The sequence below is a fragment of the Artemia sp. Qi Xiang Cuo genome, chromosome 9 (genome assembly GCF_049724085.1).
Source record: "Artemia sp. Qi Xiang Cuo chromosome 9, ASM4972408v1, whole genome shotgun sequence".
NCBI classification, from domain to species: domain Eukaryota; kingdom Metazoa; phylum Arthropoda; class Branchiopoda; order Anostraca; family Artemiidae; genus Artemia; species Artemia sp. Qi Xiang Cuo.
The window spans coordinates 28,648,873-28,672,158 of NC_142802.1; the positions used below are offsets into that span (position 1 = coordinate 28,648,873).

Genomic DNA, 23,286 nt, shown 5'->3' on the forward strand with positions numbered 1-23,286 from the left:
AATCTGATTCTTTTGATGTATCTATTGATATCAAAATCCTGTTTTCTAGAGTTTCGGTTACCATTGAGCCGGGTCGTTCCTTACTTACAGTTCGTTATCACGATCTGTTTGAAAGCTGAAAAAATGCAGAACTTGCCTGCCGAGTTCAGCCGCCTTCTCACCCTCTTGAAATCCAGGACACCATCTTGCCTTCCACAGTTCCACTATTAATGTGTTCCCTGATCTTTCCACTGTAACTGTCCCATGGGCTGCTCATTTGCAGGTGACAGAAGGAGCTGTCAGAATAAGCTATTGAAGATTGTAGCAATTTCTTAGGATTTTTTTTTTGTCGCTTTAATTTTTGTTTTCATGGGCTGTGTCATTTTTCAAAAAGATCCTACGATTTGATTGCTGAAATTTTGCATAAATCGGTCTCTATTAGTAGAACTGCTATCGGAGATATGCTTAATCAAATAGATAAAGTGTACGCTTCGATTAGGAAATATTTAGAGCTATACAGGACATATATTCTTATGTTTAATCCCGTCTAAAAATGTAGAAAAAAAAATTTCCTAATGATTTTTTTGCTTTGCACTGTAAGCTTTCGCTATGCTTTATGCAGATGGGATTTCCTCAAAGATGATCCTTTCCTCAAAGATGATCTAGATTGTCCTCTTATCTGTTCTTCATATTCTGCATCGAAATTTAACGCTGCTATTATTTGCATACTTTTAAGGAGCACCTACTATGAATTTCAGTTGGAGAGTTTTAGTTACGTAAATATCTTTCTGATTGATTTGTTTTTCAGATGTTGACGAATGTTCCACTCCTGCAAATAACTGTAAATTTGCCTGTAAGAATCTCATTGGCACCTTTATGTGTATTTGTCCTGAAGGTTATACCCAGGTAAGTCCAATTCTCGTTTTGTTTTACTTACCTGGGTCAGTGCTTATACCACCCCCAAACTTTTCGGAGTTTCCCCAAATTTTCCAAAAGAAAATGGGATTCACCGAAATCTTCCTCGAAAGTTAAGGTTAACGAAAATTAACGGTTTTAATGCTACGTTAACGTTCGCGTCTTTATGAACCTTAATGTTTGAGCAGATTTCGGAGAACCAAGTTTTCTTTTGAGGAAATCCTGGAAAACGCGGATGATTTAGGGGTAGTGAAAGCGCTGACTTGGGTCTAGTTCGTTTACATTTGTCCATAAAAGCCAAGTAACGGCTAACAGAGCTATAGAATGAGAGAATCCTTTTTATTTTATTTCTGTCCTGTTAAAACTGAACTCCAAAGCTCTGTTGATGAACTCCACTTTTTGGATTTGTTCTTGACATTTTAGCGTCCAACCGAAGACCATATATTAGCATTAAGGTCAAAAATCCACGACAATTTAGATTCTCTATGCGCAGAATGGTCGTTATTGGCTATTTGTTAACCAATGAAAACCCAGGATATAATGACGCGCTGTTCAGTTGAGAATTGTCGTTCAAAGGGTATGCATCTTCCTGTAGGTTACACAGAAAATATTATTTTTAGCAATGTTATGAGGCAGATGAATCCTTTTAGCAATAAAAAGGTCTTTAACAGCCAGATGTGCACGATTTTGCAGTTAAATATTGCTTTAAAATAATTCAATTAATGACGCCTCTTGACTACTAAGGTCCTTGCGTTGGCCATGCAGTGTGTTGCTACAGCAAGGTACGGGACTAAATTCCTCGTTTTAAAATGTTTGCCAAAGTTTTCAAGACACATAGATATAGAGCGATTGCGTAACATAGCATTATTTTGTGTTTATTGTCTGGTAAAGTCCTTGGTACGGGATAAGACTTATTCCAAACAATAACTATCACTAGCCCAGCTGGGCTGAATTCGGGTTTTGGAGAAAAAAAAAACAGAATAGCATCAAAAAAGTTTAAAAAAACAATTATAGACTTTAAGGCAAATTGAAAGCCAAAAAAGATAGAGAAAAACGAACATAAAGAACTAACAATTAAAAATGGGCATTAAAAATTAAATAAAGATCATACAAAGAAAGAGAAAAGCGGACATAAACAAATAACAAGCAGTAAGTTAGTTGGATGCATATCGGGACAAAAGTTTTTGCGTATCTTGAAGTCAAACAGCGAACAGATAGGAACAGGCTGAGAGATGGTCTGGGGTAGGCAAGGTCTGGGTGGGAAGGGTCTTTTGGGGAAAATATTTTCCGGTTTTGTATTGCATTTTTTGAAAAACGGAGGCACAACTTAACTCTGGTGCACTCAAGTGTTTCCACACTGCATTTATTTAGAAGAAAATAACATGGAATGTCTTCGAAGAGTATTCGCTCTTTTATGATATAAGGCTCTTTTATGATAGATTCAATTTTGTCTGACGCTTCACGCAAAATACCAGGGTGCCAAACCGTAAAGAATGAACCATGACCCATAGTAACCAAAAATTTAAAAAACACGTTTCGAGTAAAACTGGCTAGTGAAAAAAGGCCATTTTTAGCTGACTCAGGAATGGTAACTATTATCTCGGTTAGTCTTAATAGTAAAATGTTATTTTGAAAACGAATTGATAGGAATTTTGAAAAATATTCTGAAACCCCTAGAAAAATAATGTCAGATCGACAGAAAATTACAGCATTGGGATTGTCACGGCCGAACACCCCACAGGGGAACATTACAATCCCCTGACTTGAAAAACAAGGGAAATCACTTTTTGCATGGGTAGCACTGATGCGTTCTACACAGGCGAATTCAAGCTATTTTGAGCATGTTAGCAACTTTTTTGAGCATTTTAGTGTTCATTTATATGCGAATAATAACAAATTCATAGGCTTATTTCCTCCACCCCCTCCCCTCTCTGACCTATTTTAGGGTGGAAATGGGGTACTAAGTGATGTAATTTTTCAGTTCTGGTGCCTAGACTTGAATTAATGGGGAACGACCTTTCAATCCACTAGATACTTCATAAATTAAGATTCTGATTGTTCATTCCCCACTGACCTCGCTTAGGATAGAATTGGGGTCCTAAGTGATGAAATTTTCCAATTTGGATGTCATTCTCCGTCTCATGACTTTAATTAATAGGAAACGACCTTTCAGTTATATCTTTTTCAAATTATGTACCATATTATTATAATACCACAAAAAATATTTTTACCCCTTTTGATCTCGCCTAAGGATGAAATGAAGTACTAAGTGATGGAAGTATTTTAACTCTGGTGTCATTTTCGGTCTCCCCAAACTTGAATAAATAGGAAATGACCTTTCAATCCGCCAAATACTGACACATTGCGCGTGCCCTGAAAGGGCGTACTAAATGATATAATTTTTCAATTCCGATGTCAATTTTGGTCTTCTCGGACTTGGATTAATAGGAAGCGACCTTTCAATCCAGAAAATATTGCAGAAATTTCCCCCCCCCCCATTCCCTGAAAAATTCCCGGATCCCCCCCCCATTCCCTGAAAAAAAGGTGTTATTATGCTATTAAACAAATTTCTCTGAACATTTTGGTGCAAAAAAACATTTCTGTTGCTCAGATGCCGAGTTTTGGCCTTTTTTTGTAGTTTTACTGTACTATGGTAACTATGATGCATTGTTATATTTTCTTCTGTTTATATCTACTGTTATATTCCGATCCCTCCTTTTAGAACGTCAAAATCATGCTACATAATTTCAATGGATATCCCTTTTGATCGCCAGAAACTATAAATAATGATGATACTATATATCTTTCATGAATTTTACTTTTTATCATGAATTCAATTAGAATCAATGATTTTACTATTTACGTCACGATAACTTTAAGCTGCCCGTAGTTTTTAGGTTACTGGTAGTCGACTCACTGATTACATCTACTGCATCGTAATAAAAAATCATACGATGAAATCATTTTAATAAAAGCTACAAATATTCAAAATCTTCAGTGTCTGCACTTCTGACTATTGATAGACTGCAACCCCAACTACCTTTACTTAAATTAGAAATCCTGTTTTTATCTGCTGATAGATGGCGCAGCATCACATTTTTTGCGATGTTGAAGAAAGTATTACTTAATAGCTCTTTATTTACTTGGTAATTTTGACTTGGAATAGATCTAAGGCGTGCTCTTAAAATACGCTTATAATAAAATTGCGTTTTATAGGTTGGTGTAACTGATGATTGCCGTGACGTCAACGAGTGCAATGCCAATCCAAACATATGTAAGAATGGTATGTGTATAAACACCAAAGGCTCATATAGATGCGAATGTGAAGATGGATACGAGCCATCACCAGATGGAAAATCTTGCATTGGTGAGAAATTATTTCAGATTGTCAAAAGTTCACTATGTTTCCGCCCATTTTGGAGCTATATATTAAACACATTAGCCATCAAATTTTAGAAAAAGTGTAATCCCGTCTTTTCATCAGTTAGAAGCAATTTTTTTGGCCGAAAAAAGGCCCTCCCAAAATAATTAAATTTCCAAAATAATTAAATTTTAAATTGCATTAGGGAAATAGAGACGTTTTCAAATTCAATGACGAATAAGACTAGTTTATCTTTTTTGTTTGATTTTTTGAAAATACATTTTGTTTTCTCAATCAAATAACATTCCAGGTAATTTTACTTTATTTATTTCTTGAAATTCAGTTTCTTGATTGAGAAATATTTTGAATCGCAAGCAAAATAAATGTATTCCCATCCAACTCACTATGTGCTGTAAATAATGGTATTGAGGAAGGGCAACTACGTTTAGAACTCAGAACTATATTTTATATATTACTGTTCTAGAAAAGACTGTTTTGGTGTTATTTTTTCCTTTTTTGTGCTATTGTATTTCTATTTTATTGGCTTCTTTTTTTAGCTGGTAGAAATTTTTCTAAGGTGTTTAAGTATCTAAATATATTATGATCATCTTGAAATTACTATCGGTATTTTCATAAACTATTGAAACTACTCGAGCTAAAAAAATGATAATGCTTTTGTATTTAACTTCGAATCCGTTAACACATTCAAATTAAATCCTTTTCCAGATCGTCGGACAGGCTACTGCTTTAGGCAGCTAATTGGTGGAATGTGTTCATCCAAGACTGACGACTTAATGCTTGTAACTAAAGCGGATTGCTGCTGCACAATGGGTACCGCTTGGGGTCCACAGTGCGAATATTGTCCTCGCAGAGGAAGTACGGAATATGACGAACTTTGCTTAGAAGCTGGCTATTCTATAGATGGTACCGGTAAGAAGAATTCTTTCATCTGTCTTTTATGTCACTTTTTAGATTTTTTTTACCGAAGAATAAGATGTAAAATCAAAATCCTGTGATGGCACAGTGGATTGATGTCTGCTTGGCATTACGGGGATTAGGCTTCAATCCAAGCTGCTGCAGGGCCTGGAATCTGCATGAAGATTATGTTTTAGCTCTTCAAATAATCAGGCAAGAAGAGGAAGAAGAAGATGATTGAAAAAATACTAATAGATACCGATGAATAGAATAAAAAAAAGGAAAAGAATACGATGCCATCAGTTTTAGGATTATAAAGCTGGCCCCGTCATATGGTTTGTTTTACCGCATACGAACTATATTTATATATTTTTTATTCCATGACTTGGTATTCCTCTTCAATTGAAGCTCCTGAACTCGGATTTAGGAATTTCTGAGACTCTTTAAAAGCTCTCAGTTGGTCTTATGAGGAAAACATTTGTAAAAACTAAATTTTTTTTCGTATCTTAACTTTATTGTGTTTATCTATTAGTTATTATCTATTTATTACTTATTAAGCATTATTCTTCTTCCTTTTTTTCATGTTTGATTTGTATACCTTTACAACTTTGGAAAATATATAGTGGTAGTAAATAGTGATGAAGACCACACTGCCTTTTGATCATAAACAACCAATAAACAAGTAGAACAATAGGGAATTTTTTCCGTAAGACGGTGGAATTCAGAATTTTAAATAAATATTTCGAACCATGTCCAAGGGCCGTCCTCAGCATAACTCAACTGAAAATTCAAAAGAGAAACCTACATTAAAATACGACCATTAAAAAAAATAAAAGAAAAAAATTGAAACAGCCTTAGCATCCTTCTTTCAATGAAGTTCAACCAGGACTGATAGATAGAGTAATGTGAGTCTATGTAATTTATTCAGACGAAATAAAAATAATTAAATACGTGCTTTCAATGCAAATCTTGGCTTTTTGGCAGCTAACTTCATAGGCCTTTTTGTAGCTGGTTAGCAAGATTTGCATTGAAAGCATGTATTTAATTATTTTTATTTCGCCTGAATGAATTACATTGACTCACCTCACTTTATCAATCAGTTCTGGTTGAACTTCATTGAAGTAAAGATGCTTGGGCAGTTTAGTTTTTATTTTTTGGTTTTATTGGTTGTATTTTAATGCAATTTTTTTTTTTACGTTTCCATATTAGCCAAGTCGTGGACGGCACTTGGACATGGGGTCGATAAACTCATTTAAAGCTTTGAATTCCACCACCTAACGGAAAAAATTCCCTATTGTTCTACTTGTTATTTGTTGTTTATGCACTGGGTGTAAAAAAAGCAAACAAAGAAAAAGACATACTGGTGAATATTTCACTTCTTTAGCCAGCTGATGTTTTGTCTGTCGGTTGTCATGCTGGTTTTGATGATACCTTCTCAATTTTTGAGATCCAAATTGTTTTTTTAGATCACGAGTAAGGATCTGTTTCAGGTAAATTGTTCTAGATCGCGGTATAACTGTGTAATGTTAGAAACTTAGACGAACAGTAACTGTAGATAAGCAGGCAGGGGAAAATGTATTAAGTTTTTTTTTCCAGTTTTTTGTCTGTCTTTGGCGGTTAGAGTTACAATATCGGAAAAAGCAAATGCTCTTTACCTGTCAACCACAAAACCAGAACCCCATATAGATTAGGATGTCGAATTGATGATCAGTACAATTAATACAATTTCAGATATCGACGAATGCCAAACGATACCTGGACTATGTAAGAATGGGAAATGTGTCAATACTCTTGGGTCATACAGATGCATGTGTAACAAAGGATTCAAACCTGATCATTCTGGAACTCGTTGCGTTGGTAAGTACATATTTATAGGACTAAGTCATTGCTGAAACTATGAGCTCTACATTGAGCTAGCTCACCTAGCATGTTTTCAGCCAAAGCTAGCCCAAATTTCTGCGCGAAGGTATTAAATGTAATAATAATAACTGTAGTAGTGAGCTGTTCAGCCATATACAAAATTATTAGTATTTAAAAAGAAGAAACATTCCTGACGATCGATTAAATAATTTGTATGTTCCATTTTTGGCTTTAAGAATCGTTTAAATTCACAGATTTTTTTATTTTAAAGACATAATTCAAACATGATATAAAGCTACTATAAGATAGTGTCACTATTGCTGGAGCCTGGTATTTCTTTGATTGACCCAAATAACCAGCAATGGCAATTAAAATTTTTTTTAACCGTTTTTATTTGATTTTTTTGCCAAAATTTGACGCCACCTGTAATTTTTACATAACAAGTCACACAGAGAATTAAAATTTGACAAAATATTCATTTATTGATAAATTGCAACAAAGAACATTTTCCCAGAATATGTTATCTCTAGAAGGGGTCCTGCGGTGACAGACTGCGATTAATCTCTGCTTGGTAATACGAGAACCCGAGTTCGATATCAGCAGCAGCAACCGGATACAGGGCTTGGAATTTGATTTTGGTGGACGATTACTGAAAGTACCTCCATATAAACCTAAGCAGGAAGAACAAGAAGAGATTCCCATAAGGACATTTCTGGCTTTGTCTATCGTGTCTAACTTTTAATATGGCAAAAAATGATCACCAAACCTAGAAAAAAATTCAAACACATATAACTTGTAGGATTTGTTTTAGTGATAAGTATAGGATTTCTGGTGTCCCTTAACTAACAATAGTTCCTGAGAATGAATTTAACTTATTTTCATGATTGATAAACGTTGTGTTAAAGCTTTAAGATTAACCTATTGGTACAATTATGAGATTAATTTTGATGGGATATTCAAAAATGCTGTTATAGTTAAGGGCAAAGGAACCATCTAGTATGTAGATGGCCATGGCTTCAAGTTTCATCTGAGACATTTTGATACAAATTTCCATATTTGCAAAGACTAGTTGCATTTTAACGTTATTGCTCATGCTACTAATCTTATTTTACAGAAAAACATGTTTAACAGGGAGAATTAGTTGATTTTTCGAATTTGGTATCCTATCCCACAAGACCACAACCCAAATTCTCTGATTCCTTAGTAAATATGTGGTTGTGTCCACATGGACATGTTACAAAATGCTTTGTATGGGCTACTACTGCCTTGTAGACATAATAATAGCTTAAGCATTGTATAAAGTAAAAGAGCCTGTTGCTTAAACTGAAAGCTGCTTAGAAGTATAATTATCAATTTAAAGACTCAAATAATAACTACAAATAAAATTGCTAAAATTAATTCTATTCGCATCATTTTAGATATAAATGAATGTGAGCAAACTCCTGCTCCGTGTAAGTTTGCATGCACCAACACCGAAGGCAGCTTTTTGTGCTCATGTCCGAAAGGATATACACTTGCAGCAGATGGTGTGACCTGTCGCGATCTGGATGAATGTGCAACTGGTCAACATAACTGTGAGCACGAATGTGTTAACACTCTGGGAAGCTATAAGTGCTCTTGTCCCAAAGGATACACTGAGTCAAGGGATAAATGTATTGGTAAGTAATGTAGATAAGTTCTTTGATGTGTAAGGAAAAGCAGTTTGAATATTTTCTAAGGCAATAGACCTTTTAGCTTTCAAATATAGGTCCTTAGGTATCACAAAAATATTCCAAGGAAGAAAAAAAAACCACAGAGTCAAAATTGTCAATTTTTTCTATTCTTATAACTTGTGATAGGTGAATCTCAACTCAACTTATTTTACATATTTTGAATCAGCCTTAAATCAGATTTTTTAATGCTTGGTATTGTTATAAAATTGTTTTTTCGTTTTTATTGACAAAAATAAATAAATTGTAAGACCTTATTTGCCTTAAATAATAGATAAGAAAAAAATTGCTTTAAAAAAAAGAAATTAAAAAACCAAGGACAAAACCAACAACTTAAATTTTCAGCGAATAAATTCTCATTAGCTTAAAATTTATCTCATTGGTTTTGTTTATCCACTATTACCAGAGGTCGCTCCTTATTTATCATTCATTACCATGAACCGCTTAATGCCCAGAGATCATACCTATACTTAGAGGGAAGCTCCTCCGCCCTGTCCCTTATATTTACTTGAAGGACTGATTACTCAGAATTTACCTCTGCAATTTAAATCCAAAAATTACTTGGAATAGTTAAAAGCTCTATTGATAGATATGCAATCTGGAACCCGGAAGTAACTATACACATTTAAGTAAAAGAAACTAAAATATTGTTAGTATATCAAAGTGATTATTAAAAATTTTATTGTCAGGTATATATTGTCAGTTTTTACTTTATCAGGAAAGAAATACAATTGCATGTTGATAAAAAAAATATGATATTAAAAGAACATTTTTTAGTGCTTAGGCAACAGACTGTGACGAATGATAAATGTATTGGTGGGTAACCTGCCATATTCTGCAACATCTGCTTTATTTTAAAAAGCTAAAGGAAAGGAAAGACTAAAAAGGAGAAGGAAGACTTGGTAAATTCCAATAATGCAAACTTTTTCAATATTAGTACAAGTTGATCAAGATTCTACAAGGCAAAATTGTTATTATTTCTATTTGCGAGGTTCACAAACTGCAACTTAGGTGGGTCTTAATTTCAATATCACCAGATGGGGATCTTTAGGAAACATGTTGGGGTAGGTAAAATTCCTTTATCCCTATATGTAGGCATGAAAGATAGCAGCCTAGAGCACCAACGCTAGAACTAGTTAAAGGAAAAAGCTGAAGGAAAGGCAATTCCAGCATTTTTTCAAGGCATAGGTAAAAACCCTTGAACAATAATAATGACCCTTGAAAAGACCCTATAAGCTTCAAATGAGAGGAAATTAAGAGCGTTATGGACTCATCAAGTTGATTATACAGAAAAAAAAGCAATCTAAACTGTACAAAAAAGTCTACGAATTTGTAATACAATATTTGATGGATTTGAGATGAAGATTCTGCTGGCGTTTTCTTTATTTTTCTTTAAAATATTCTAAAGCCGTAAATTCTCTTGAGAAAAGTTGGTTAAAAGCTGTCTCTAACTGTGCTTTCAGACTGAAAAGAGACTTTTAAAAATAACGAAAAATGGAACTTTAGAAACGCAATTTCTCTATCTGAATACTGGACCTTATAAAAGATATAAAGATATAGCAGTAGTGGAAAATACTTGAGAATAAACTAGGGTTGGTATTGAACTTTCCTGTCAAATCCTGGTCATTTCAATCTTCCGCTTATGTAGTGTAATTATGACGTTTGAATAAACCAAGAACGCGGATTCAAAAATATCTGCTTTTTATTTACCAGTTTAAGGATAATGTGCCACAGACATTGATAACCAAAGGGCTTTACCTCTTCTGATCATAGACATACATAGAATTGAAGAAACTCTAATTATGGTTTTAGTTCAAAAAAAGATTGTTGTATGTTAATCAATTTAAATTTGTTAAGATTTTTGTCTATGGACTCTCGCAAGCGCAACATTAGGTGTATTTTGTGAATATTTATATCATTATGGCCATTTATAAGACAAAAATTATTATAACCACTCTTTTTTAGATGTCAACGAATGCTCAGAATCTCCAGGAATATGTGCTGCTCCTGCTACATGTATCAACACTCTTGGTAGCTTCAAATGCATGTGTCCGCGTGGCTACACGCTTGACCCTACTGGCAAATTCTGCGTTGACAATGATGAATGTGACGACGACTCTGCCTGTGAACATAGTTGTCAGGTATGTGATATCATTAATCGACATTCTGTAGAATCAGTAGATCTGTATCCTAATTTTGGTACTATAATAGCTGGCGTAAGGCCCACTCACAATGAGGCTTAGCAAACGCAAGAATGTGCTGATGCTAAAATTGAGAAGGTCTGGATCCATTTTCACTAAAATCTTCCTATTTATCAGACCTAATTTTAGCCAGATTATAAGCTCAGTTTGTTTGATTATTTTGAAATCTATTTAACGCTAATCAATTAAAAAGCTTCATTATAGATCCTTATCTGTAGAAAAAAAACTGACATTATTTTAAGTCATTTTGCTCAAAATTGTTCAAAGGACCAATAAAAAAACCTCCGGGGATGACATGACCCCTCTCCTAGTCCCTGGGGGTGTATGTTTTATAATGTAAAAAGAGGGGTGTGCTTGCTCTAGGGTATCTGATTGGACCGAAGCATTAAGGAGAGTTTCCTGAGCCAAAATGAATAAATATTTTGTGGGAAAGAAGATGGCTTAGGGGGCCCGAAAATGGGCCAACAAAATTTACGTCAAAGATCAGTTTGAACTTTATAGCCAAAAATTCTTGGACAAGAGAAACCTGATGTACTAAAAAAGGATAAAAAAAACTTCTATTAATTTCTGTTTCAGTTCAGGGACCCCTGATAATGAAGTTCTAAAAAGCCATTTTTCCTGATCCACATGAAACTTATGTACAAAGCGAAAAAAGCAGTAAAGAAGAGAGAAAGAGTATAATAGAAGCCAGTGAAAAACACATACTACAATGCAAATATTTCGGTCAAGACCTGTGCTTGACCGTCGTCAGTACACGTTAATAAAATAAAAAATTACTGATAAAAATCCAAAAATAATATAAAAAATCAAACCTTAAAACAAACACAAAAACTAAAATATGAAGACCCTCTGAAAGTAACAGTGAAAGGGTAACTGAACAAAAGTACTATACTGAATGGCAATTGAACCTAACCTAACCTGGCAATTCAATTTTTCAATTTATGTAGAGCATTGTTAATAGCCAATTGCTTCCCAGGTAATTTGTAAATATTTGCATTGTAGTATACGTTTTTCACTGGCTTGCATTATCCTCGTTTCTCTTTTCTTACTGCTTTTTTTGTTTTCTCATGATTAGCCAGTGTGGTCTCAGAAATAAAAATGCTCTGCTTGAATTGAAAAATTTAATTGCCATTCAGTATTGTATTTTATCTGAACCAGTTTGAACCTCGTAGTTCAAAATTAAAATGAATATAAACTTCTATGAATTAAATTCAAAACAAACAAGAATTAAAAGAATAATCAAATATAAAGATAAAACATACTGCTGCGGATGAATAGCTGAATCCCAAAACGAGCAGAAATACCAGAAATAAGAGCAGAAGTGCCTGCTCCCTAAACTTCCTCGGGGCCAGAGTGTCATTTCCGCGTCATTGAAAACATTTGGTATTTTGAGGGATGGGTTTTCTACTTGTCATAACGTCAACGACATTAAAACAGTAAGATAATATCATTAGACTAGTCATGATTTGTGAATAAGAGTGAAAGCAGGGCTACAATAATAAACCAAGATCCCAGGTCGTTCCAGGCGGGACGTGATCTTTGATGAGGCTTTATATGACAGCTGTATATCATGACAACTTTTTGTAGCAACTTTATATTTATGGCTTTATATCTATCTCCGGTATAATTTTATATTTTTTCAGGGCATGAAGCTAGTTCATGATTTTTGTCCTGATTTTTGTCAAGACGTTCTTGATTTTTGTAATTTTTGCTTTGATATTATTTTGAATGAAATAGCAAAGATCAAATAAAATAAAAAACTGAAGAGAAGAAAATGTCTAGGTTATAACACGGTTATGATAGCTATTTAAAACTTCAGACAATACTGCCATCCTGAGGAGGAATAGAAAACTAAAAAAAATTGCTGGGGATGTGCTACCAACACAGAGTAAAATTGATAAGTATATTCAATTCTAGGATTTGGCTAGGCAACGCTGGATGGCGTTAATCTTCTCATTCTAAACACCATCTTGAACTTCCGGTCTTATTAGTTACTCATATTCTTTGTCTGGAGTTTTTTATGTTTATTTTATACTCTCTGCCGTTTTAATATTTTAAATATATGGCTTACTTCTGTTTTTTTTTAATATACTTATTATTTTTCAAATAAATTATTAATATTTTTGTATTAAATAATAAATGTTTTAATAAACGTGCTTTTTTATAATAACATTATTTGATAATAAAAGTATCGTAAAGCCACATAGTCTCCGTAACGACTAACCTACTGCTCAAATAAAATCCTTTTTTCGTTCGTGGGTTATGTTTTCAGTAAAGCGCTAGTTTTGGATAATCCTAATCATTTTGAATTTTAGAATGCAGTTGGTGGATACAGCTGTGGCTGTCCAGAAGGCTACAGTAAGCACACTTACTATAATAGGTGTGTTGATGAGGATGAATGTTCCAATGTTCCATGCGGCACAGCACAGTGTCAGAACACTCTAGGCAGCTACAAGTGCAACTGCCCACATGGTTATCAGTTTGATGGACATCTTCTTGTCTGTATTCAGGTAATGTTTTGCCTTGTAATTGGAAGGAAATTTTATTGGCTGCCATAGAAAAGGCAAGTAATCGTGGCATGGCTTGTGTATGATGTCACAGAGCAATTTCGACAAGAAATGGTCTGTTATTAATGCGTTTGGTTGAGGGTATTGTAGTGTTGATGCAAAGCGTAATATTAGATAATCCTCCTGATCAGCATAACTTGAAATATTATCTGAATCCGTAAATTTAGGCATAATTTTTTGGTGTGTTATGGTTTTGTGAATGCCTGAAATCTTGTTCCTTTAATTGGGTCGTTTTTTGTATCCTATAGAGAGGTAACTCCGAAATATGTTTTGAGGATATTATAATGAATAAAAGTATTATAAAATCGTTATAATACATTTCAAAAATACAATAAAATGAATAACAAATAGTATCAGATATAAACTGATATTGAAATCTAGAGATTGTGATCAACTGTAAAGTAACTAGTGAGGTTTCAGTCTCGTTTGAGTCAAAAAGGCCAATTTAGGGATTTGAATAAAGAATACTTGTTGCATAAGATTCACTCGTGAAATTTTCTGAACTTGTTTTTCATGTTCAAAATGCGTTTCCTTCGAGAAAGTACAATTAAGTTTCATTTAAAGAATTGTAAGACTGATCAACTTTGGATATGAAATAAATCAACAAAATAATTCAAATCAAGAGGACGTGTGTTTAGTTGTAATTTTAGAAGGGTATAATAGGAATCACTTATTTAACAACTCACTGCATCACCAAGCCTCCTGAGACCAACACAGTTACGCATGCTCCTTCTCCGCCCCAATATCTATTCAAAGCTTCACTCTTTACGCCTTGCCAAGACATTCAATTTTTTTTAAATCCTTTCCTATGATTTCTTCCCACCTCATTCTGGGTAACCTGCTTTTTAATTGGGCCCAGATGGCCAGATGTCCCAGATGGATGGCCAAAAAGAACAATATTGTACAGTCTCTCATTCGTAAAACATGTCTTAGCCATCTCAACCTTTCTTTTATTATAGCCTAGAAAGTGGGATAGAGCCATATTTTGAATGCAGTTTGTTGTTTTACCTACAATCAATCAAACGAGCACATGAATCTATCCGTAGACAGTTACTCTTACTATCATCACCGTAGCTTCCAATATTCTAGTCTTGGTTCGCAGACTTATCTTCCTATCCTTTTTGAGTAATCTAAAGAGCGACCTAAGGATTATGAGTGACTTAAACTATATTTATCTTCGTATTGTTTTGTATCTCCTGTATTGTTGATTGAGTTAATAATTATGATGCTATGTTAGTTTGATTGAGACTTATAATAAAGACTAAAAGAATCGAACGGTGGAATACAATTTTTGAATTAAATAAGTTTGAATGTCACACCTGGCCAGGATTGACGAAAAAAAGAGAGAAATTTCAATGAGGAAATTTTCAGCTCGTTTTATATTTTTTTTTTGTGTGTGTGTGTGCTTTTTTCTGTAGTATTGTGCCTTTTCATCTATCTATTATCTTTATTTTGTTCACTTATTTTGGATGGCCGGTCTTTCATTATTATTAGCACTGAAGACGGCTTGACAAATACCCTTGCCAAAATATCTGCTATTCATTTTACGTCATTCTGTTTTATTTTCTGAAAAATATCATCGTTTGAATTTTATTTTAGTTGTCATGGATTTTATTTTTAATCTATTTATTTATATATCAGTAATGAGTGAATATATGAAGAGATGATAAGACTAACATTTTATGATATTGCTTTTCACTTAGGTTTCACTTGGATGTAGTGGAAATCCATGCGCATTTGGATGTCAGCCATCTTTTGGCGGAGGATTTACCTGTGGATGTCCACCAGGTTATCAAAGAATTGGCCAGGTATTTGTCTTTTAACTAGATACGTAATTGAAATACTTCATTTTGAAAATTGCCCTAAAACAGCAGAATTCGTGTTTTGAGTTAAATAATAAATTCTTTAATAAGGAGAGATTATCTCGATCTGACAAAATCGTGGCAGAAAAGAATGAGAATTGTAATAAAGAGAGTTAGAGAATTTAGATAAAAAAATAAAATTCCGAAAAGAAAAAAAACTTCTTCCTTTTATTGATGCTACAGCAAACACCTACTTGAACGTGGAAGGGGATGCATTTGCCCCCCTCCCCCTGCCTATATTATGAAACATGCTTTTCTTGGTATTTTAATTGAAAAATTTAATTTAAGTGGGTGGCTTCTCCCTCCCTCCATCCCCAGATTTTAACACTGCTTTGTTTAAAGATTTTCATCTAAAAAAAAAAACGAAAAAAAATCCCCTCCCCAGATTTTGAAAAATTCATTTTGCCCCGACTCTAATACTTTTGTGAATTGGTGCCACCTGTGTGGCAATACCAATACCTTTTGGTTTTAGTAGAAATTGTTATTAATATGTAAAAAGGTAAGATTGTGTTGCTGACAAAAGGAAGTAGGTAAAAATCCAGTTTCAAATCTAGCAAATCCAGTCCCAGGTCTGGTTCTAAAACCGAACTGATTGGGGGCGATGATTATCACGAAAGTTAGTTGACGATCAAATTAAAGAACGGAAAGGGCTTGACGTCAAGACGTCAAAATTTTGAATTTAATCTCCTCTAGACTAGACTTCTAGAGCTCTAAGGAGGAGGGGACTTTCTCAATATAGAGCAGAACTTATAAATTGCATACAAAGAATTCAAAAGAAGATTAAATATGGAAACTATTGAAATGACTCTGCCGTTTTCAGTTCCATCAGGCTATACAATGTCAAACACTATCTTCTAAAATTACTCTCTCGGGAAAGAAAAAAATACTTTAAATTCGCCTATTCTTCTGCAAATATCCTTAGTAAAAATAAAATCCTTAATTTACATATATTCAAAATTTTATCTCACTTGGCCCTGATACCTTTTGTATGGAGAAAATACATCATATTGTATTTCAATGCAACTGCTTTTTTCTCTACAATCGTGTTTTTTTTCTAGGGTCATTGTGTCTCCACAATCGCACCACCTAACCAGTTTATCGGTGGTTATTCCTATGGCAGCTCTTCCTATGGTGGAAGTAACAGCTACGGAGGATCAAATCAAGGCTTTGGTGCTCCATCAAGTCTCAATAGTTTGAACAACGTTTACGGATCTTCAAATGGTGCATATGGTGCAAACAGCTTCCAGACAAAGAGTGGTAGCTATCAGTATGGATATGGAGGAAGTCAGTATGGTGTAGATCAGGATCTTCAATTGGATCCATATAACCAAAATCCTGAAAAAGTTATTTCAACTGAAGGATGCTTTTCATGCAAGGTTAGCACCGTCAACTTTCTGGAGTCAGTCATTCTTATAATAATTCTGTATTATTTTTAGACAGAAATCTTAGTCTTGGTTTCAGACTTGTGTGGTTTATCCAAGAGTTTATGTAAGGTTTATCCAACCGTGTTGTTTTTGTATATGGATATAGCTTATCCTAAAAAGTTTATATTACTCTGTTTTAAATGTCTGTTTACATTAGAAAAGCTGAGATAAGTTTAACTTCCCGTAAAAGGCAAGCACGTGACTGAATTATTCGATAAACAATGAGAAGACAGGGATTCATGACGTCACTATTCCTTTAAGCTTAATCTTTCAAGCCATAAGAATCTTAGAGTATGAATATACAGAAAAAAAGGAATGTTTGTCTTTAATAGTTTCTTTCTTTTCTTCCATATTTAAACATTAACAAGTAGGGTATTCTAGCAGTAGGAAAAAACCACATTTTTTGAACAGAATTTCATAAAAATAAATTACATAAAATATGATTTCTCGTTACGTATCTTTTTGAAACTTCTAAGAATTGTTTTGATTCTAATCTCATATAAACTACCTTGTACATACAACCAATTTTACTTTAACAAGGTATACCTCTTCATTTTATTTATTTTTTTTTTTTTTAGATGTTGGCATTTACTCTATTTGGGCTCTTTTCGAAACAGTTGCACTTTAAATGTTCAAATCAGCCCACAACTAAACATATACTTTGCAAATTGCATTTTCATAATTTTTGTTGGGCTACCTTGTATTAAGCGTCTGACAATACTGAACAGAACTCTTAGTCTCAAATGCTGAAATTTCAAAGGGTAAGGGGGGATTAATATTTCTTCTGGCTGAAGTGTATACCAGGGTACAACCAAATAAAATGAAGTTAATTGAATTTTTTGTCCAAAGTATAGAATACACATATTTAGTCTAAATTTCTATGCAGGACATAACTGTTTTAGCTTCAGCATAAAGAAGCTTGCCTGAAATGTATTACCGAAATTCTTGGTTATTTTTATAACTCTATAATTCCTTGATCCCTTATTTTCCTCATGTTTTCACAATTGTCTTCGGGAATATTACTATTTTTGTCTTGTAAATTAAAGAACAATGCAAATATACTTAATAGTTTTGGACGAGAGGAAGCTGATCTTTTCATAGAATATTCGGTACTTGTGTATTATACGCCACTCACTCGAGTTTGCACTGTGTAAAACTCGATAACAAACCGGTCTCTTCGTTAGTTTCTTCGTTACTTCAGAAACACATTTGGGCTATATATTTGCACATTAGGAGGAGGAGGGTAAATTTTAGCGGCTCTGCATGCAAAATGTGTTAGGTAAAATTATTCTGCATATTATTAAGTAAGAATTTTTTTTAACTTCAAACTGTCCAAATACTTTACCCCACCCCTCTAATGTGCAAATATATAGCCCAAATTATATATTTGACATCTATTCTGTCACTTGTCGTTCTCTTGTATCACGCTAAGATGAAAGAAACTAACGAGGAAACCGGTTTTTTCTCGAGTTTTACGCATCGTAAACTTGAGTGAGTGGCGTATAATAGACAAGTACCAAATATATATTTTACTTTCAACTCTTTTTCGCTTCACTTCATTTGGTTTATTTTTTATAGCTTCATTCGGTTTGTTTCGCTTCATTTGTTTATTTTGTTTCATTTGGTTTATTTTTTTTTCTTGTTTTGATTTTTAGGTGAATGGGATAAGTGGAAGAAGACATAAGCGAGATGCAAATGACACAGAGGTGATAGCTGACGAAAAGACTGAAGGTCATAAGGTAAACTTTGAAACTTCTATTAATTATTAGCGTAGTGTCATCTCTCAGAACTCACTATTATGTTTAAATTTATTTTTGGATATTATAAATGATTAAAAATAAACATTTATTTTATTTCTTACGGTTTACAGAAAGAAAAGTTGTCTTTTTTGTTTAAAAAGTGTGTTTCAAAGGATTCATTCATGCTTGTTCTCGAGTGTCTTAATGTGGGAATTTTATTTCAGCCATTCATTTATTCTAAATTTGTTTACAATTGTATTCAATTTTGAGCCCTAGGAGTTCGGAAAACTTAAATTTAGAATTCATACTATCTTTAAAATATACGCTTGAATGACGGTGGACCCTTGCATGATTGTCTGGCCTCTAGGAAAAAAAAAACACGAAAACTAGCACAATATAATCAAGACAGTTGTGAGCGTACAGTATTTTGACTAATAAATGTAAATTTCGAAAAAAAGGAATATATGGAACCTATACAATAAACGACGTGCTTTAAGGGATTCAAGTTTTTGGAAGGCAGCAGAAAGTTGGTTGGGCTGACTTTAAGCCTGTACGACCTTCCATGTCAGTATATAATGACCATGTTAATATATTTGTTATGTAATTAGTTGAAATGTTTTTTTTATGTTATTATGTTATCTACGAGTTATTGGCGACTGATCGTGGCATAGCAAGAGGGTGGGGAAGCCTGGCAGCTCTCTCCTCCCAGCCCTAAAAAAACTTGAACAAAAACTCATCCCTCCAAATTTGTTTCTTCTCACTTTAGATTTAAGAGAACATTCTTTTTTTCTCTTGAGTTTTCTTCTGTTATTGCAAGAATACACACCGAAATCCAAATCTAAAGACTGGCGGGCAGAGTGGCCTTACAAAATATGCAACACTTTAAGTAGCCAAAAAACCACAAGGGCTTGTAATTTGAAAGAGAGAAAATATATTTTGATCTAAAAAACATTTTGTGTATCCTTGGGGTATAAACCTTATCTTGACAACGTCAAATATAAAAAAAAACGAAAAATTATATTGGAGATTTTCGTTTATTTATTATCTTAATGCTTTGGGGGGCAATCAAAAACATTATTGTAAAGAGACCCAGTGGCCCTTTTACGAGGTCCTAGGATTAACTTCAAAAACGAAATCGTAATCACTTATAAAATGTTAAATATTTGCATGGGTGCCCATAACGGGGGACAGGCCCCCCCCCCTGGCTGAATGATGCTGCCTTAGTTTTATATTGTTGTTCTAAGATTTCTATCATATAGCATTAAAAGTGCTAATTAGACCAGGTTTGCCCCCACCCCACCCCTGGAATTCAGCTTATGGGTGCCCATGAATATTTGGACTCTAAATAGTGACAAAATTGATAAATTAATTTTTTTTGTCAAGTAAAATAAAACAAAGAAAACAAATATATTCCAGTCAAAAATAACAAACAATTTCACTAATGATGGTTATTGGTTATATCCTCGAAGCACTCGAGCCTTAACGTGGTTTTACTGGGTTTTTCTTGGGAGGAGGGGGATTGTAGTAACGAATTTTGGTGTTTTTGAAATTCGTCTGTCTTATTTTACTCGGTTTCATCGCTGTTATTATTATTATTATTAATCAAACAGTTCGTGGTAACGAACTGTAAGTAAGGAGCGACCCGGCTCAATGGTAACCAAAACTCTAAAAAACGGAATTTTGATACCAATAGATACATCAAGAGAATCAGATTTTAATGCTGATTTCAAATATATAAGTTTCATCAAGTTTAGTCTTACCCATCAAAAGTTACGCGCCTGAGAAAATTTTGCTGATTTTAGAAAAAAAAGGGGGAAAGACCCCCTAAAAATTATAGAACCTTAATGATAATCACATAATCATATTCGGCGTGTCAGAGAACCCTAATTTAGAGGTTTCAAGCACCTATTGACAAAAATGTGGAATTTTGCATTTTTTGCCAGAAGAAAGATCACGGATGCGTGTTTATTTGTTTTTTTGTTGTTGTTTTTTTCCCAGGGGTGATCGTATCGACCCAGTGGTCCTAGAATTTCGAGGGAAGGCTCATTGAAACGGAATTTAAAAGATCTAGTGCCCTTTTTAAGTGACCAAAAAAAGTGGAGTGCAACTAGGCCCCCTCCCACGCTCATTTTTTTCCCAAAGTCACCCGATCAAAATGTTGAGATAGCCATTTTGTTCAGCATGGTCGAAAATATGATAACTATGTCTTTTAGGATGACTTAATCCCCCGAAGTCCCTGGGGGAGGGGGGAGGGCTGAAAGTTATGAACTTTGCCCAATGTTAACATATAGAACTGGTTATTGGGAAGTATACAGACGTTTTCAGGGTTTTTTTTCTGTTTGGTGGGGGGGTCGGGGGGTTATATTGGAGGATCTTTCCATTAAGGAAGTTTTCATGGGGGAAGGAACGTTGCATTGAAGGGGGCGCCGGATTTCCCAGCATTATTAAAGAAAAAGATCAGAAATTAAATAAAAAAAACAAGTTTTTCAACTGAAAGTAAGGAGCAACATCAAAACTTAAAACGAACAGAAAGTATTACGTATATGATTGGGTTCACCCCCTAGTCAATACCTCGCTCTTTAAGCCAAAGATTTTTTTGTACTTTCGTAAGAGCTATTTATTCTACTTAACGGAATATTATTCTAATATTCTAATTAATTTGAGGAGGGGACAGCCCCTTTCATATACGGAATAATTTCTGTTCGTTTTTTGTTTTAAAGTCGTTCCTTACTTTCCGTTAAAAAAAACTTGTTTTTTTATTTAATATTATTAAGGGTTCATCTTTTTAGGTTGTCAAGAGAAGTGCCCAGTTCGAAGAATTGGAGCTACCCAACCATGAAATGAATATGACGCTGGGTTTGGCTCAAACTAAACATAAAATGAGAATATTGAGGATGCAACCGGCTATTCGCGACTTACAAGTAAGTAACTAAATAAACAACGACTTGAACAAGATAAGACAGCAAAACTTTGAAGTACCAAAGACAGAGAAATCTGATTGTTTTAGCTGGTTTGATCTGATGTTTGATAAATTAGGAAGAGTTGGAAACTCGATTTCTTAAGAAAAAAAACTTCATATGTAGTTATACAGTTTTTGGTTGTAGATACCGCCAAGTTTAAAACTAGGAGCAAAACGTAAAAAAAAATATCCAAATAAAACCAAACACCTACTCCTATTACCGACTCTTATTTACTTAGAATTCTCATGGCTTGTCACTTCGACTTTACATCTTCGGCTCATTCCGTATCCGAATCACAATACCCACTACCAGAAGATCAGTTGTTAATGGGTAAAAATGACGAGTATATTCCAATTAATTTATCAATTTGATAAATTAATAAGTTGATTCGGGACAATGGATCAGACAGAAAATTTTCGAGGTAGAAGGAGGGGGGATGAGTTCTTCAAAAGTTTTCCGGAATGAATGTTTGAGAATTTTTTTTTTTTTTTGTTGCTGAAAAGCACTAAGTTCCTTCTGAGTATTACAAAATAATGTATATTTTGCATTACTTTAATCCTTTGGGGCGAGGGGGGGGGGGTTGTGGTTGATCCTCTGCTCTTGTTTCACAGCCTTTAAGAAAAGGGGATATGTTTTAGATTAGTTTGCATAATCTGAACAGGTATGCAAAATTTAATGAAATTCAGACGGAGTACTTAATAAAACCGAAGGAAAGCTACTAGTTTATGTCAAAATTTAGTAATAATTAGGTAGTACTTCAACGTATAACAAGCTCCTTTCGGAAAGAGTGCAGCTGACACTTGTTTGAAGTGATGAAAATTCTTCCAGTTTGATTTTATCCTTTGGTCGCGTTTGTGGAGGCTTATTTACTGTATAGTGGGTAGGGAAGATCACCCATGATTGGTACAAAAACATTTGAGCGTCTCCAGCTCAGAGACAACCTGGTAAAAGTTTATAAAAATAAATACCATAATAAGTTATATATTTTAGAAAATCATAGTGATGATTGTCGATTTTTTTGTACAAATTCTTGAGCAGAAAAATGTCCTAGCGAAAAGCTACGAAGTCTCATTTTGTCTCCTATAAAATTGATAATGGAAGACGCACCCATTACTTTGGGCACAACAATATGTCATCTCATTGAATGACTTTCAACTTACATCTAGTTACTAATTTCTTATTTTTTGCTTCTTTTCGCTAATCTCTTGTTTAATTTTTTACTTATTAACTTACTTCTTTTTACTAATACCTTTCCGTTTTTCTAATACTTACTTGTTTCTGTTATTCTTGTTTACTTTTGTTCTTATTAATATATTACTACTTATAGCCTACTTACTTTGTGTTCAAGGGAATGAGCCACCACTTGTCTTTTTTTTTTTTTTTTTTTTTTTTTTTTTTTTTTTTATACATGAAGTAGTATTTTTCACGGAAATTTTTGAAGAAAGTCTCAGTATTTTATTTATAGCTCAGATATTTCTTATAGGTGAATCCCCACAAACCAAACCAACTCGAATAACCAAAATGGTACTAGCCAAGTTTGCTTATAGCTACTCATATGAGTTTACGCTCTGTACTTAGTAAATCACTTACTAAAGTCGGTCTCATATCTTTTTGCTCGTATCGTAAACAGTAGTTTTTGAAATGGGTGACACACGAGAATCGTGTATCAGTTGATAAATTCTACACCGATGAAAGGCAAAAAAATATCACGTTGTCTTTTTTTGTAGTTGTAAGCCTTTTTACGTACATTTTTGCGATATGCAGGATTTAGTCGAGTCTAATTATGCAATCAGA

At 33.9% G+C, this 23,286-nt stretch overlaps 1 protein-coding gene across 1 annotated transcript in view; it reads left to right on the forward strand.

Moving 5' to 3' along the window:
- Window positions 1-23,286, forward strand: part of LOC148948529 (fibrillin-1-like) — a 200,967-nt gene that overhangs the window by 172,735 nt on the left and 4,946 nt on the right. The window contains exons 42-52 of the mRNA XM_089094443.1: window positions 788-885; window positions 4,111-4,261; window positions 4,982-5,185; window positions 6,902-7,027; window positions 8,449-8,688; window positions 10,705-10,880; window positions 13,256-13,450; window positions 15,211-15,315; window positions 16,428-16,745; window positions 18,449-18,532; window positions 21,322-21,453. Of these exons, the coding sequence (XP_088950569.1) occupies window positions 788-885; window positions 4,111-4,261; window positions 4,982-5,185; window positions 6,902-7,027; window positions 8,449-8,688; window positions 10,705-10,880; window positions 13,256-13,450; window positions 15,211-15,315; window positions 16,428-16,745; window positions 18,449-18,532; window positions 21,322-21,453 (1,829 nt within the window). The remainder of the gene's footprint in view (window positions 1-787; window positions 886-4,110; window positions 4,262-4,981; window positions 5,186-6,901; window positions 7,028-8,448; window positions 8,689-10,704; window positions 10,881-13,255; window positions 13,451-15,210; window positions 15,316-16,427; window positions 16,746-18,448; window positions 18,533-21,321; window positions 21,454-23,286) is intronic.